Source organism: Diceros bicornis, chromosome 5, assembly GCF_020826845.1.
Source record: "Diceros bicornis minor isolate mBicDic1 chromosome 5, mDicBic1.mat.cur, whole genome shotgun sequence".
NCBI lineage: Eukaryota > Metazoa > Chordata > Mammalia > Perissodactyla > Rhinocerotidae > Diceros > Diceros bicornis.
Window position 1 is genome coordinate 97,990,336 of NC_080744.1, and position 17,880 is coordinate 98,008,215.

At 37.9% G+C, this 17,880-nt stretch overlaps 1 protein-coding gene across 9 annotated transcripts in view; it reads right to left on the reverse strand.

Moving 5' to 3' along the window:
• ARNT2 (aryl hydrocarbon receptor nuclear translocator 2) overlaps positions 1–17,880 on the reverse strand; it is a 121,693-nt gene that overhangs the window by 43,791 nt on the left and 60,022 nt on the right. For all 9 annotated transcript variants that reach the window (XM_058542599.1, XM_058542603.1, XM_058542601.1 and 6 more), the window contains exons 6-7: positions 2,811–2,887; positions 1,293–1,427 (exon numbers count right to left, since the gene is read on the reverse strand). In XM_058542599.1, coding sequence (XP_058398582.1) covers positions 1,293–1,427; positions 2,811–2,887 — 212 coding nt within the window. The remainder of the gene's footprint in view (positions 1–1,292; positions 1,428–2,810; positions 2,888–17,880) is intronic.

The window sequence follows — 17,880 nt, forward strand, 5'->3', positions numbered from 1 at the left end:
CATGGAGGTGCCAGCGAATAAATGGATCTGGCTGGAAATATATTGCCATTGGAGGTATGGTGAATTTGGAAACAGATCAATTTTCCCCTTCATTCCATCCAAGAATCTCAAGTTTACATGAATCTAGAGATGTAGAATTACATGAATGGTTCCAATATTTCAATTCGGACTGTTTCTAGTTCTAAAATACACATGTAATTAAAATACCCCTATCAATGTATCCCAGACTTTGTTCCTCAGAACAAAGATCTTTATCTTTCTTTCTTTTTTGTTTAACTGCTTTTTATCTTGAAAGAAATTTAAATCTACAGCAAAGTTGAAACGATAGTGTAATAAACACCTATATATCCTTTACCGAGATTCAACAATCGTCAATATTTTGCCACATTTGCATTTTTTCTCTTTCTTTCATATATATGTAAATATGAAATGAAATATATAAAATGAAATATATAAAAAATATGTCAATGAAATATCTTTCATGCCTACACATACACATATATTTAGACATTTCTTGCTGAACCGTGGAGAGTAAGCAGCAGACATCATCACTCTTCTCCCTAAGCATTGATCTCATAAAAATGACATTGCCTTACAAAACCATAATATACCATATGACACCTAAAAAATCAATAAGTATTCACTAAAATCCCCCAGTATTCCATACGTATTAACATCTCCTCAACTGTCTCCCAAGTGTCTTTCACAGCTCTGTGTCTTCTGGCTCACAACCCAGTTAAGGCTCTCACATGCATATTGTTATTTTATCTCTTTGGTTTATCTTCATCTGCAACAACCTCTCCTGCCTTTTTTTCAAAAGGTGTGGAACAAAGACCTGAAAATGTGCCCCCTGTAAAAAAGGGTTCGAAACACATTTGAGAAAAAAGGGGTTGGGCAAAATTAAGTGGACATCTATACTTCAAGACTTCTCAGAGTCTTCCACATTAATATGCTTTTTAAGTTTCCAATAAGGAGATTTCCTGTGTGATGTTAATGAAAATAAATTGATAAAGAGACCCTTTTTCATAGAGCATCTTAACTCTAGTTTGTGAAAATCAGCTAGAAAAATAGAATGGCTAGGGCAAAAAATGAAGAGTTAATTTTAAGTCGTGCAGTCGCATACAATGTCCTTTCCTGATTTGGAAGGCCATTACTCTATCCAGACAGGGACATGGATTTTTATGCCGTGTTTCCCTATGTTGTCATTGCGTCCTCTCTTGAACAAACGAGATAAGTGTGCTTTAAGCATTGTTAAATCCCTAGCCAACTGCCACGAACTCAAAACTCTCTACCTGGGGTTGGTAGCCAATCACACTGATGCATCTTGGGTCCACAAACGTGATGATCCCATCAGAGTTATGCCGTGATAAGAATTCTGTGGGCACTGACATCCCGCTCATGTCCACGCACACAGGAGAACTGGTCACCTGGAATGGGGAAATCCACATTGACGTGGTTTTGACAGAAGCAGAGATGGAAATGGCAACAGAGATAGAGAATGGGAATAATCTATGTGGCTTTAATTTCACAGGTCCTTCTTTGTCTAAAATGTTCAAATAGCCCTGGTCACAGCTTTGACTAATGTAATAGTGGGCCACTTCCTTTACACTTCTGAGCTTAGTTTCCTTGTCAGTCAGTGGGAATAATGAAACCTGTAATCTCATAGGGTGGTTGTGAGGTTCAAAAGAGATACTGCATGTTAAACCCTAGCACAATGCCAGGGACATGGTTGGTGCTCAGAAATGTTAATACCCTTCCCTTTTCCCACCTTCCCTTTACTAAGGATGGCAAATGAGTCTAAGGAACTGGTGAAAATATTTGGAAAGTATACACTTGTGGACCAAATTTACCCAAGTATTCTCTCTTCACCCATCTGCAAGGAATAACCAACGCTTATCATGTGTCAATGAAACTGCTCATTCATTTATCTGAAAATGGTAAGACCTAGGAAACCAGGGACATGAAAAGTTAGTGTCCTCTGAACAATATCCATGTCCCCCTCCATCAGTATGGGGAAGGCTCTCAGTGCCATAAGGAGGATGGAGTCCAGTTGATTGAGTGGCTACTGTGTGTACCAGACATTGAGCCAGTGGGCTTCATATATATTATTCAGCATATTTAACTTTCACAAGGCTAAAAACACACACTCCCTGCCCTTGAGGAGCTTGCACTCAACTACCTATATGAAAATAGACAGTGAAGAGAGATAACTGACGTGTGAACTCAATGCTAGGACTCAGGAGGGAATGATTAACTTTGACTAAGCAGATAAGGGTGTCATGTTAGCTGGATCTTGAAGGATGAAGAAATGGGAAGTAAACAGGAGGAGAAGGAGTTTCGAAAGGAGAAGATGAGAACAAGGAAATCCAGGCAGAAGGAACAGCCTGTGGACATTCACAGAGGCTGGGGGCGGGGGGCAGGGTGGGTTTGTGGAAAAGGGAATGGTGTGGTCTGGGAGTAAGGCAAGGTGAGGGGACAGGAAGGAGATGAGGGTGTAAGATGAGTTAGTGCTTTACCCTGCAGACCATGGGGAAACGTTCCAGGTGATTAAACAGTGTGATGTGAGCAGAACTCGACTTGGCAGTAATGGGCACAAGTGTGGGGATGGACAGATTCAGGTCCTCAATGAAGGAAGGATGCTGCTGCTCACAGCTCACAGTCCCCCTTTCTGCTCCTATAGACTGAGACATGAAACTCAACAAATACTGAGTATACAGGAGATCAGAATAAGCATCCAAACCTATAGGCTCTTGCTCTTTGTAATAATAAGCGCTTGTTTGAGATTAAAAAGGCTGTGAGCTTTTTCTTACCTGGAGTCTCCCAATTGCCACAAGGCAATATTTACTGCCTTGTCCCACATCGGTGTCTTCTTCAGGGATAGTCATTCCTGAAATGAGAAATGCCAGCGTCTTCAACAACATGCCCAAGATGAAGGCAAAAGAGGCAAAAGTGTCCGTGATTTTATTTACGCAAACGAAAATACAGATCCACTGTTGACCACCAGGGTCTGAAAAGCCAGCCAATGAATTAAGCAGTCCCTCGCTCACTTCCTGCTCCCTCTCTGCCTGACGTCTTGTGATAATCTCACGGTATATTATCATTTGCATCTGTGGATGGTGCAGAGGAATTTCAGGAAGATAAAGTGCAAATTATTCATTTAACATTTGCAAAATTTGCCCAAAACATTTAATTAATTGAAATTAATAAATTTCAATAAGAAGTGTATATGGGCATTTCAGGCTATGTAAATATTTTACTTATCTGTTGACAAAGAATCTAACAAAAAGGCAGAATCAAAAACAAAAAACAAAAACATACCAAAGCTGAAATTACTTACTTGCCAGGCAAGGGAACACAACCAGAGTTTTTAAGGGCTAGAAAGGAGAGACTGGTGATGGATATGCTGATTAAGCGCTAAAAACTAGTGCTCTGGATAGGGAGGAACTGGTTAAAACAATCCTCATTGTTCTTTGGTCAGAAAAGAGTCTTCTGTTCAGTTCAGTAAGGGTCTGGCATCTGGGTAGCTCATGGTGCAAGGTTCTTGAACAGCTGTAGTTGGTTAGAACTATTGTAAGGAAACAAGCATTCCGTTTTGGTATGTCCTAGGCAAGGGCTGTGAAAACTCTCTTTTAGGGAGTTGAGGTCAGACCAAAGGTTCACAGTGACAGAATCATGTAGCACAGTGACGGCCCGGCACCAGACTGTGCAGGGCGTGGTAAACACGACTCTGGTTCTAAGAGCCAGAGAAACCTCACTCCCTCTTCATCCCCACTGCCTCATCCACAGTCCCCTCCTCTTTCCAGCCCTTTTCCATCTACCCCTTGTGGGTAACCAATCTCTTAAGTTTCTGCTTTATCCTTGGTGTATTTCTTTTGCACAAATGAGCATATATATGTGTATTTTCTTACCTCCTCTCCTTTCTTCTACGAAGAGCAGTGTACTGTAGATACTCCTTTGGGCTTTGCTTATTTCACTTAACAGTATGTCCTGGAATTCACTCTGTAATTATTCATAGAGCTCTTCCTTATTCTTTTTTAGAACCACATAGTACTGTATTATGTAGATTACAAGGTTTGTTCAACCACTTTCCTATGGATGAACATTTAGGCGTTTCCAATATTTTGCAACTATAAACAATACTGCAAAGAATAATCTTGTGCATATGTATTTCCCTATGGCTGGAAGTGTAGCTTCAGATACACCCAGAAGATACACCTATCCTAAAAGTGGGATTGCTGGGTTGCAAAGTGAATGTATATGTAGTTTTGTTAGGTATTGCCAAATTTCCATCCAGAAGGGGTGTACCAATTTGCATTAGCACCAACAATGCATGAGAGGCCTGTTTCCCCACAGTCTTAGCCAAGAGAACATGCTGTCACATTATTGTCAGTTTTACAGATAAGAAATGGTATTTCAGTGTTGTCTTAATTTGCATTTCTCTAATTATGAGTGAGTTTGAACATTATTTCATATGTTTGAGGGCCATTTTTGTATCTTGTCTTTTAGTGAATTGTCTGTTCACGTCTCTTTCTCATTTTTCTATTGGGATTTTGGTCCTTTGCCCCTCAATTTTCAGGAGTTCTTCATATATTAGGGATATTAAGCCATTGTGGTATATGTTGTGAATATGTTCCCCCAGTTGGTCCCTTGTCTTTTGACTTTGCTTATGATGATTGAAAAAATTTGTAATTTTTATGTAGTCAGATTTATCAGTCTTTTCTTTTATTATCTCTGGTATTTAAGTCATAGTTAGAAAGCCATTTCCTATACCAAAGTCAAGGAGAAATTCATCTGTTTTCCCCTGATACTTTCATGGTTTCATTTTTTCATTTAGATCTCTAATCCATTTGGAATTATTCTTGTGTAGGGTTGAGATATGGATCTAATTTTATCTTTTTCTAAATGCCTGTCCAGTTGCCCCGCCAACATTTATTAAAAATGCAGTGATTTGAGATGCCACCTTTATCATATAATAAATTCCCATACTAATTCTGGACTTTCTCTTCTATTCCACTGGCCAATTGTCTATTAAGCATCAGTACCATGCAATTTTAATTATAGAAGCTTTATTGTATGTTTTAGTATCTGGTAGGGCTATTCCTCCCTTACAGTTTTTTAATGTTTTCTTGGCTATTCTTGGATGTTTATTTTTTTACATGAACTTTAGTATCAACTTATTTAACTCCATAAAATAGCTTGCTGGTATTTTTATTAGGACTGCATTAAATTTATAAATTAACTTCAGGAGAACTGATATCTTTATAATGTTGAGTTGTCCTCCCCAAGAACATAAGATGTTTTTCCATTTGTTTAAGCCTGCTTTTTGTCTTTCAGGAGTATTTAAAATTTTCCTCTTATATACTTGTATTTGTACACTTATTAAAATTATTCCAAAGTATTTAATCTTCTTTGTTGCTATTTGTAAATAGGGTTTTCTCTACCATCATGCCTTCTGTTTATTGTCTATGTGTACGAAGGCCATTGATTTTTGTATATTTACATTGTATTGTGCTATTTCACTGACTTAATTTATTGTTTCAGTTAGTTTTATTATTGATTCACTGGGCTTTGGCAGGCATATTATCATACAATTTAAAATACAGATAGTTCTCCTTCTTCTTTACACATTGTTTTGCCTCTGATTTCTCTTATTTAATTGCATGGGCTAGTATTTCTATTACAATGTTGAACAGTAGTAGAAAGAGTGGGCATTCTTGCCTTGTTTCTGATCTTAGTGGAAATGTCTCAAGGGCTTCTCCATTAAATAAGATACTTTTTTAAAAGAGAAATTATCCCTGAATTATTGACTGGCATTTTTGCAAATCTCTTTAATGCCTTGCTTAATAGTAGATAGCTGGATTCTAATATCTGCTGTGCATGCAATCTATTACAGTATGTTGTTTTACTCGAGGTATTTGAAGAAAACATGCATTCCATAGACATGTAGTTGGAGGAGGGAGAATTTTTTTCAGATAATTGTGGGTATTCTTCTTTGATATTTTCCTAAATCTTGACAAGTAGTAGTTTCTTAAAGGTTAATTGCAAGGTGAAATCCAAAACTATATCAATGAATTTTTCATATTCTGTTACATTAAAATAGATTAGTCTAACACTTGGAATGGATCTTTTACCCATACATGATTTTCAACATTATGTATTGGTCATTTGGAAAATATTGGTTCACAAAATTATACAGATCTTCTAAATGTTGACATATTACATTATATATTATTTTAAAAAATCCCACCTGTTAATATTATCATCAGAAATATTTCTAGGTATTGGTCAAGATCCTGGTGGTGGATACAAGTTTTCCAAAACTCAAATTTTCACTAGAAAGCTTGAATTTTATCACTGACAACAAATACTGTCCATTGTTTTCCTTGAAGTAACAGGCTCATTTTAACCTTTTGAGAAAGTATCTACCAGTTACCTAAGTTTGAATAACCATAGATTGTTTGCTAGTTACTCTTTCAAGTAAAAAATAATGTTTCATGAAAAAATCAGCTACTTCAGTTCACGACTCAAACAACCGCACAAGTGCTTTTCCTTGACACAAATACCATGTTTGGTATGCAGCAGAAGTCAATTTATGCATACTTCCAATTTCAGGGTTTAATAAAATTAATATTTTTTACTGCTTCATCAAGGACATACTTCAGTGAAACCAGCATTTTTAAATTTTGAAATTATTTTTCCTGCAAGTGTGGGGTGATAAAGAATACAATGACTACCAGGACATTTTGGTGCCACCGCCTTGATTCATGTCAAGGCTCCAGATGTTTTTACCTATCAATGCTTTTGCACCATCCGTGCAAATGCTGACCCAGTGAAAAGGACAAATAACATCTTAGTGCTGTAATGAAAATACTCTGAACTTTAGTGCCCCTGAAACCATCTCAGGGACTCCTATGGTCCAAGGACCAATCTTGAGAACTGCTGCTTCACAGGCTGCTGTTCTCCAGAGTTTGGATCTCCCAGCCTCATCTCTTTTCTGATCCTTTCCCTGTTGCCTACATTTCTAACCATGCATTAATGAGCCCCGAGACTACGTCTCCAGTCTAGGTTTCCTCTGGGGTCCAGGTCTTGACTCCACTTGCCTACCAAAAATAATTACCTCAATTTCACAGGCCCTTCAAACTCAACATTGCCCAAATTTTCCTACTGAAATGTGCTCCTTTTTCTTCTCTTCTGTGGAAAAGACAGCTAGTGACCTACCCCACATACGCTCTCTCCCTCTTCCATGCTGAAAGGACCCTGATTTATCCAGAGTGGCAATATGTCCACTCCATTAGAATCAGAGGTGGTCAGGTGACACAGCTCTGGCCTATAAGACGTAAGCAGAAGTCACTTAGTGGGGCTTTTAGGAAAGCATCTCTCTTGTGTGAAATACAAACATGACGGTGGAGCTCTAGCAGTCGTCTTGAGTGCAGGAAAGTCAAGGTCACACAATAAGGACTGTGGAGTAGAAACCTAGGAAAATGAGTCCCCAGTTACATCATATAGCCACTACTAACTCTGGATGGCCTACCTTTGGATTTCATGTCCAAGAGGAAAATATATAAAGTAATTTGTTTAAGGCACCATTATTTGAGTTTTCTGTTATATGCAACCAAACTCAACCATTTACTTACATACATTTTAACCTCTATTAGAAGCGTCACAGCCAGCAGTGAACATTTGTCACTTATTTGGGGTGACCAGCAGCCAAACACATGTCCTGTCTGGAGGGATTCCCTCTTTGTCAGTGGTCCTGGTAGAAGACAGTATCCAAGCTCCCATTATGTAAGTAAAAGAAGCGAGATTTTACTTCTCTCCATCCTTCCAGAGTGTTGCTTAGAATTCATCAGCAAAGCAAAGCCCAGTGTTCTGGTCAGACTGTTGCTGCTAATAGTCTCTGTGCTTTGTACTTTTTTGGCCCACTGAAACCACCTAGGTTTCTGCCCATTTTCAAAACCTGCCCGCCTAATGCCTGATTGAGGTGAGCCATTAACATCTATTCAATAATTCTCTTTTTGTTTAGGATTTCCAGAGTTGTTTTCTGTTATAAGCTAACTGATATGGCAATGACTCAATATCTCAAGCTAGAATTCTTATCATCGTCCTCCGTCTTCCTTCCCTCTCAACATTTATATATTGATGATCACCAAACATGGCTGCTTCAACTCTACAGTTGTCTCTCCAATCTCTCTGTTCCTCTCCATCCTGTTTTCCATATCACCACTAGAAGCTAGACATGCCATTCCTCTGCAGGAAATGAATAGAACCTCCTGTTGCCTCTATAATCAATTCAAGTTTTCAGTACAGCACATATGGCCCTTCGTGACACTTAATCATGTTAAATTATCTGCGGTCCCTGCAAACGCCAAATACAAGTCATGTCTCACATGAATGGCACACATGTCCCTTAAAGATGTTCAGTTTCCTGCTCCTCAGGAATTTAAGTCATCATTCCCTCAAGGAGACCTGCTAATACCACAGTGATGAGTCTGTCTAGGCGACAGCACACATCTACAACTGACGAGCTGGCTCTGAAAGCACAGAGCTGACAGTTGGGGTAACTAAGCAATGAGGAAGAAGGTTTGTTCCTGCTCAGTAGATGAACAAGGGTTACTGCCCCAAGGTCTGAGATAGGCAAAGATGGGAACCCATATGGTAATGGAATTTCAAGGTGGGAGGTGTCACTGAGTCCAAGCCCCTGTGACACTTGAATCACACAGCCATCCATTTCTGTTTGAACTCCTCCAGTGGTGGGATGGTCATTACATCCCCAAACACTTTAGTCTGTCTCCTTTAACATTCCATCTCCTGGTCCTAGACTTGCCCTTGGGGGTCATACAATCTTCTGCACTTGCCCTTCAGACAAGTAAAAAGCATACTGTGTTCCTGAGGCTATTCCTTTTTAGGCCAAACATCCTTGTGTCAATTTAATGTTTAGGATTCCTTCTCATCCCTATTCCTCCTACAAAAATGTTTAAGTCTTCCTATATCCTTGTCACTTTTCTGAATATGCTTCTGATTGCCTATCTTCTCCTAAAATGTGTTTCCCACAGTGCACTAGGTATGGTCATTACCAGGCCTCTCACTTCCTCTATTCTGGAGACTATGGAAGCTATCTTCCATAATAAGACTGCCCTTGATTTATTTAAAAAAAATTCCCAATGGAGCTATGCTTCCAGCCAAGATGGAATAACAGAGATCAAATTTACCTTCTGTCCAGAAATAACCAAAAAAACCCAAACAGCAAATAAAATATCAGAAATAATGTTTTTCAAGACACTATATGTCAGGCGATGAACAACAGCAATTCCTGAGAGGTGGGAAACAAATAAGATAAGCCCTATGATTGCCTCAACGTCTTGCCTTAAGAGAGTTTCCAAGCCAACAACTTAAATTGCACACTGTCTAGCATCAAATAAAAATTTACCAGGCACGCAATGAAGCAGGAAACACAACCCATAATGATGAAAAAAATCAACCAGTCAAAACTAACCCAGAACTGACACAGATCTTGGAATTAGCAAACAAACACATTAAAACTGTTCTTATAACTGTATTCCATATGTTCAAACACTTAAAAAGAGCCAAGGACGATATTAAAAAAGCCCAAATCAAACTTCTAGAGATGAAAACTATAATGTCTGAGATGAAAAATGTACTGGATGGTATTAATGGCATATTAGACATGGCAGAAGAAAGATTAGTGAACTTGAAGAAATAGCACAGGAAATGATCCCAATGAAAAACAGAGAGAAATAAGAATTTTTTGTGTGTGTGTGAGGAAGATCAGCCCTGAGCTAACATCCATGCCAATCTTCCTCTTTTTGCTGAGGAAGACTGGCCCTGAGCTAACATCCGTGCTGATCTTCCTCCACTTTATATGGGATGCCGCCACAGCATGGCCTGACAAGCGGTGCATCGGAGCGCACCCGGGATCCGAACCCGGGCCGCCAGCAGCAGAGTGCGTGCACTTAACCGCTACACCACGGGGCCAGCCCCAAGAATTTTTTAATGAAATGAGCATCAGTGAATGAGCTGTGGAAACTTCAAGAAGCCTAATATATGTGCAATTGGAGTCTCCAAAGGAGAAGCGAGAGAAGCGAAACAGAAAAAATATTTGAGGAAATAACGGCTGAAAAAATTTTCAAATTTGATGCAAAGTGTAAATCTACAGATGCAAGAAGCTTAATGAACCCTAAGCACAAGAAACATGTAAATCACACCAAAGCACATCATAAATTGCTCAAAACCAGTGATAAAGAAAAAATCTTCAAAGTGTCCAGAGGAAAAAAAGACATGATTACATACAGAGGAACAAAGATACATATGATGGCTGGTTTCTTGTCAGAAACAATGCAAGTGAGAAGATAGTATTTTAAAGTATTGAAAGAAACAAACCTGTCTACTTAGAAATCTATACCAAGTAAAAATATCTTTCAAAATAAAGGTGAAATAAAGACTTTTTCAGACATATAAAAGCTGAAATAATTCAGCACCAGCAGACCACCATCAATAGACATGCTAAAAGCCATCCTTAAGGCGGAAGAGAAATAACACCAGATGAAAATACGGATCTACACAAAGGAATGAAAATCACTGGAAATGGTAACTATATGAGTAAATATACAAGATTACTTTCTTATTAAATAAATCAGTAACATGAACGCCAGGAGGGGAGAATGGATGTACACTGCTGCGAGATTCTTACACTGTATGTGAAGTGGTATAATATTGCTTGAAGACAGATGTGTACTCTAAGCCCTAAAGCAACCATTAAGATACCAAAACAATCATAGCTAATAATAAAGGAGATAAAATGAAATCAGAAAAAAATTCCAAATGAAGGCAGAAAAAGAGGAAAAAGGGAACAAAGGACAAATGGGAAAATAGAAAACAACATAAACTAACCCTATCAATAACCACATTAAATATAAATGGTCTAAATGCCCCAATTAAAAGGCCAAGTTTGTCTGATTGGATAAAAATGATTGGACCGACGGGACACCTTGGCATCCAGCCTGCGAGAGGCCACCACACTACAATGCTCATGGATGGTACAGCACTATGTCAATGACTGGGGTTCCAAACCTTATTTGAGAAGGAAGTTCAAGTGTTAGAAGATTTGATGCAGTGACTCTTGTCCTCATTCATGGATTTGTTCATGCATGCCTTGATCAACAGCCCTATTTAAGAGAGGGCTGAAGGAGGCACAGTGAGAAAGGAACTGTCCCCTTCACTCTTTATTCTCTCTTTCTTCCATCGATTTTGGCTGTCAGTGGTAAAAGTCTCTAGTTCCATGGACTGAAGCTAGTTCAAATCCTAGTTTTTCCTGCAACTGGCCAAGTGAGTATCTTGATTTAGGTTCATCCCAAAGCAGAGCCTGAGACCAGGACTTCAGTGTGGATAGTTTACTCAGGAGGTGAGCCAAGAAAGAAGGAGGGAGAAAGTGACGGACGAGAAAAAGAAAAGGAAGAAAAGCCAAGATAAGGTTTATCTTCACCACACTCTAGGCTTTCCCTGCAATTGGGCCAAATGAAATCTGATTCAGGGAAGTCCCTGGCGCAGAAAGTAGAAAGATACCACATCTTGATACAGGATGCTGTCTGCTGAGGTGAGTCTGAGCTCCCACAGAACGGCCTGCTGCAGCTGAGGCTGAAATTAGAGCTGGGCACCAGAGGTATCTGTTAGGGCGACCTGACCCTTCTGATCCTTACGTATGAAATGGGTATGAAAAAGCCCACCTCATTGGGATGTTGCAAGGATCGAATGAGATGATGTGTGTGAAGCATCCAGCCCAAGGCCTGAATGTCAGCTTCCTTCTCAATTCCCTGTCCTCATTTCCCCATCCCTGGTAACAGGTATTTCTGCGGGCAAAGAAGGCAGTGGGCACAAATGCATTTTTGCCATACTTAGGGATCAGGACGCAATGTCATAGGCCAGAACAGGAAGCAGGGAGGACAGCAAAAAGAACCCTCCAATCCAGTCGGCATGAAGAAAAAGATATTTTTCTCAGTTCTATCCTTTGGAAGCATCCTTTAGGACTAGACTCTCACTGGCTAATGCTTGAAACTGTCTACTTAGAGACACTACAATTCATTTGCTAATTCATTCTTCATCCAACGTGTTGATTGTGAACTTTTGTAGATTTTCTGACAATAGCCACAAATTCTCTTCACATATCTTCCATCAAGAGTTGACGGTATGGGCCGGCCCCGTGGCTTAGCGGTTAAGCGCGCGCGCTCCGCTGCTGGCGGCCCGGGTTTGGATCTCGGGTGCGCACCGACGCACCGCTTCTCCGGCCATGCTGAGGTGTCCCACATACAGCGGCTGGAAGGATGTGCAACTATGACATACCACTATCTACTGGGGCTTTGGGGGAAAAATAAATAAATAAAATTATATAAAAAAAAAAAAAAGAGTTGACGGTAGATTCCCTCGTGACTACTTTGACCAATAGAATACTGTGGAAGTGATACTGTGTGACTTTTAGACAAGTGGCCCCACCCACTGTGGAACAGAGATAAATCATCCTTACTGCACGCTATCTGAATTCCTAAACCACAGAATCTGTGAGTATAATAAAATGGTGGTGTTTTACGCCAATCAATAAAATAAAATGAAATAAAATAAAATAAGTCCCAATCAGAAGGTGCATCAGCCTAGAAGTGCAGAAGAAGAGACCTGATATGGGCCCTAAGATACCAGTCCTTTAAACGTATAAACAGGCTCACTTGTAAGAATGCATTTTAATTAACCAAGTAAAGTAATCCCTTGGCTTTGCAGAAATGAAGTAGAAAAGTTGCAACTTACTACATAAATAGCTTTGGCCTTAATGTGGGCAAGTAAACTCTAGTTGTGAATGAGATCCAAGTGTGTGTTTGTGAAATTTCCAGGAAATCTTCAGTAAACCCAAACTTCCTTAAAGGACTGAGTTCTTTATGTGCCTATGTCTGAAAGTTCTCCTCAGGACACTGGGCTCAGCTTCCCCATGGGAGGGATGGTGTCTAAGCCAGCAGGCCAAACATCCCTACAGGTGGCCCTGAGATAACCCCCCATGAGCAGCTGCCAGGATCGAACTGCCAGTGAACCTGTGACCATTGCCACATAGACTACCAGCGTCCCAAGGTGGCTGTGGGTGACTGGGGAAGGCAGAGGAGGGCTCTGGTGTTAGCAGGCAGAAAGGTTTCAGGATAGAGCTCTCACATGCTATTTTGAGTAATGTCTCTGACAGGGCACTACTGTGCAATCTTTAGATTATCATCCGGATATTGAATTTTCTCTATTTTCCAAGGGTTGCTTGTGTAATATTCTCAAGTAACACATAATCTTTAAAAATGGTTCTGACTCTTAGTACTCAACAATAAAAAGAAAAATATTCCCAATCAAAAAATGTACAAAGGGGGCCGGCCCCGTGGCTTAGCGGTTGAGTGCGTGCGCTCTGCTGCTGGCAGCCCGGGTTCGGATCCCGGGCGTGCACCAACGCGCCGCTTCTCCGGCCATGCTGAGGCCGCGTCCCACGTACAGCAACTAGAAGGATGTGCAGCTATGACATACAACTATCTCCTGGGGCTTTGGGGGAAAAAATAAATAAATAAATAAAATTATAAAAAAATGAACAAAGGATCTGAATATTACTCCAAAGAAGATATACAAATGGCCAATAAGCACATGAAAAGATGTTCTACATCATTAGTCATTAGGGAATGCAAATCAAAACTACAATGAGATACCACTTCACACCCATTAGAATAGCTATAATAAAAATAAAATGCAATAACAAGTGTAGGTGAAGATGTGGAGAAATTGGAACTCTCATATGCTGCTGGTGGGAATGTAAAATAGTGCAGTTGCTTTGGAAAACAATTTGGCAGTTCCTCATGAGGTTAGACATTGAGTTACCATATGACCCAGCAATTCCACTCCTAGGTATACATTCAAGAGAAATAAAAACATCTGTCCACACAAAAACTTATACATAAATGTCCATACCAACACTGAAAATAGCCCAAAAGTGTAAACAACCCTAATGTCTATTAACTGATAAATGGATAAACAAAATGTGGCAAATCCATACAATGAAATATTATTTAGCAATAAAAAGGAAATATTGATGTATGCTACAACATGGATGAACCCTGACAACATTATGAAAGAAGCTACCCACAAAAGGTCACATATTGCGTGGGTCTATTTATATGAAATGTCCAGAATAGGCAAGTCCATGGATACAGAGAGTAGATTAGTGGTTGCCTAGAATTGTGGGGGAATGGGGAGTAACTGCTGATGGATATGGAGTTTCTTTTTGGGGTGATGAAAATATTCTAAAATTGATTGTGGCTATAGTCGCAACACTACGTGAATACACCAAAAACCATTGAATTGTGCACTTTAAAGGGGTGAATTTAAGTTAAGTGGATTATATCTCAACGAAGCTGGTATATAAAGAAATGATTCAAGAGGTAGAATTGAAAGAAGTAAAAAGCTCATCATAAGTCCCACAAAAGAATATCAAAGGGGCATTTTGGTATATTTCTGTCCAGTCTTTTTGGTGCAAATTTCAAAACTATAGAAAAATACAAGGATTAATTAATTAATGAATTAATATTAACCTTAATTACGATAATATCCTTTATGCCCTTTACTGTGTGCATCTGTGTAATTAAATGTCTTTTTTTCTTATACTGTTTTGTAACCTGCTTTGGAAACTTTCTAAAATATTGGGAAAACCTTTCAATGTGCTAAAACATCTGTTTTTCATTTCCTCTGTATGGATGTGCCATGACTTGTCTGACCCTCTCTCTCCAATACTTAGCATTTAGTTTTCCCCCAGTTTTTCGCTCATATAAGTAATACAATTATATGCATCCTTCTGGACAAAACCTTTGAGTATATCAGTGATTTCTTTAGTACAAAATTCCTAGAAGTGAAATTGCTGGCTCAAAGAGCATAAATGGTGCTTTATTTTTGGTTATATTTGCTTTTCTTTGATTTCATTTGAATATATATTTGTTTTCCATTTGTTCTTTTATGGACAGCCTGTATATGCTTTTGCCATTTAAACGATGTGTTTTTTCCTCAAGGATTTTTAAACTCTTATTATATATTAAGAATATATACGTGTCTCACGTACGTTACTTTTCATGTTTGTTTTCCTTAAAGTGTTTATGTTTACATATTATTAAAGCATATATAATCAAAACCATATTTTCATATAGTGCTTTTAAAGTTTCATATTTGTCTTTAATAAATCTGAAATTTATTTTTGATATGCTATACTTCAAGTTTTTCCATAAGTTGTCCTCAAACTATGTACTGACTAATTTTTTCCTTTTTCCACTAACTGAAAATGCTTCCTTCATCACACACCACATTTCTAAAGATACTTGGGTCTGTTTTAGGTATTTTACATTTCTTCAATAATTTTATTTGTAAATTCATTTATCACATCTTAATTATTCAGGCTTCAACTTACATATTTTCATATCTGGTAAGGCAATCACTCCCTAGTACTCTGTCAAAATTTTATTAGCTATTTTTATATTTATTTATGCATATGAATTTCAGAATGAATTTTCATTAAAAAAATTCCATTGGGACAATTATTGAAATTGCATCAAATTTATAGATTGGTTTGGAACGAACTGATATCTTTATAACACTAAATCTTCATATAAAAGAGTATGCATGACTTTCCATTTAGTTAAGTCAGTCATATCCCTCAATGTTATTTTGTAATTTAAGAAATCTTAATATTTCATATAATATTATTAACATGTATTTTGAACTGTTGCTCTTTTTATAAATAGGCATTTTTCATATTGTATTTTCTAGCTGGTTACTGATTTTTTTAGTATTTCCTAACAGCTTTGTATTTAATCTTCTAAAACACTTTCAGGAGGTTGAATCTGGTTTTTCAGGTACATAACCACATCATCTGTGACTCATGTTAATTCCATCTTCTTTTTCTTTCTTTTTTTCCTTTCAAGTGATTATGCCTTATTTCCTTTTCTTATTTTATTGCCTTGGGTAAAAATTCCAAAACAACGTTGAGTAACAGTGATAGTGAGCATTCCCCTCATACTCCTCACTTTAATGAGAACCCTTCTAATATCTCACCATTCCGTAAGATATTGATTATTGGTTTCAGATATTTGTTTTATCTATCTGAAGGAAATATAGCTCTTTGATTAGTTTATAAAGATATTTATTTAAAAAAAATTAATAACTAAAATGAATTTTTGTCATATAGTTTTTATTCTTTGATTAATGAATTATATTAACAGATTTCCTAATGTTAAACCACTCAAGTGGTTTTGTAATCAATAGGTATATGTATAACTATTAATTTGATTTGCTAACATTATATTTAGTATCTTTACATTCATAAATGAAATTGGGTCCATAGTTTTCTTTTTTGACACATGCTTGTTGGTTTTTGCATCAAAGTTGTGCTAACTTTAAAAAACGAAGCAGTCCACTTTCCATCTCTTTCTCTGCTCTGGAAGTGTTTAAATAGTTTGCCCATAAAACCTCGAGGCCTGGTACCATTTGGAGGGCAGTTCTTTGTCAGCTTTTTCAATATCCGGCCTAGCTTCGATCTTTTCTTATTTTAAAAAAACTTTCTTTGATTCAGATTTGGTTATATATTTTCCCAGAGAGTAGCTTTCTTCCCAAAGATTTTAACATGCACAAATCTAAATTATGCACACTATTTGTTTATATTTTAAACTTTCTTTGATAAATCTCTGCACTCTTAACATGCAATTTTTTTTACCCTTTTTCTAAAAATTAGAATTAGACTTGTCAAATGTTTTCTCTTTTATAAGTCTTGGTGAAGAACTATTTATCAATACAATAATACTTTTGTTTTCTAATTTAATTTTTCTCATTTTAATTTTTCATTAATTCCATCCTCTTAGTTTGCTCATGGTATTTGGTTACTCTTTTTCTATGTTCATAAGTTAAATAAGTTCTATTTTCATAAGTTAGATTCTAATTCATAAGTTAAATACCTAGTTTTCTCACATTTAATAATAAAAGCATTTGAAGCCACAGCTTTCCTTTAAACACTGTTTTGGCATATACCCAAGTCTTGACATGGAGTGGGGCCATGGCTGTTAATTACAAAATAGTCTGTAGTTACAGTTTAATTTTGATTTCCATCCTTCACCAAAAGTTACTCAGGATAGGTTCTTTTGTACAAATAGTTGATTCACCTTTTTATAAGGACACCAGACATATTGGATTAGGGGCCCACCTATTTCAGCATGACCTCATTTTAACTTAACTTATTACATCTGCCAGGAGCCTATGTCCAAATAAGGTCACATTCTGAAGTGCTAGGGGTTAGGACTTCAACACAGAATTTTGGGGGGGACACATTTCAACCCACAAGACCTTCTGTGAATACTCTATGTTTATTCTTGCCCTTTCTAGTAGGTTAGCCATGACGCAAATACAGCACATGAACTAAGAGAACACGTCCTGTACCCAGGACAAGCATCGCTAGTGGATCATGGCATATTTTTCCACTAATTATAGAAGCAGATCCAAAACAGTTAAAGTGGGCCATAAAAGAAAACCTATTTGCCATTTCTCTTTTCTTACTTAGTATTTTATTATAAAGTTGTATAAATTATTTCAATAATAATGATTAAACAAAAATTTTAAATAGTGATACTGGTAAATCTGGGTCCCTTCTGGGTAGGTACTACAGAATGCGTTACTGGGAGTTGCAAAGAGAGATTTAGTCCCCAAACATTCACCAGGCCCCCCGCCATGTTCTAAGCCCTGTGCTCAGTAGTTTAAATAATACAGACATGCATATGATATGGTCCTTGCCCTCCAGGAGCACCGGATAAGCAGGGGAGACACATAGAT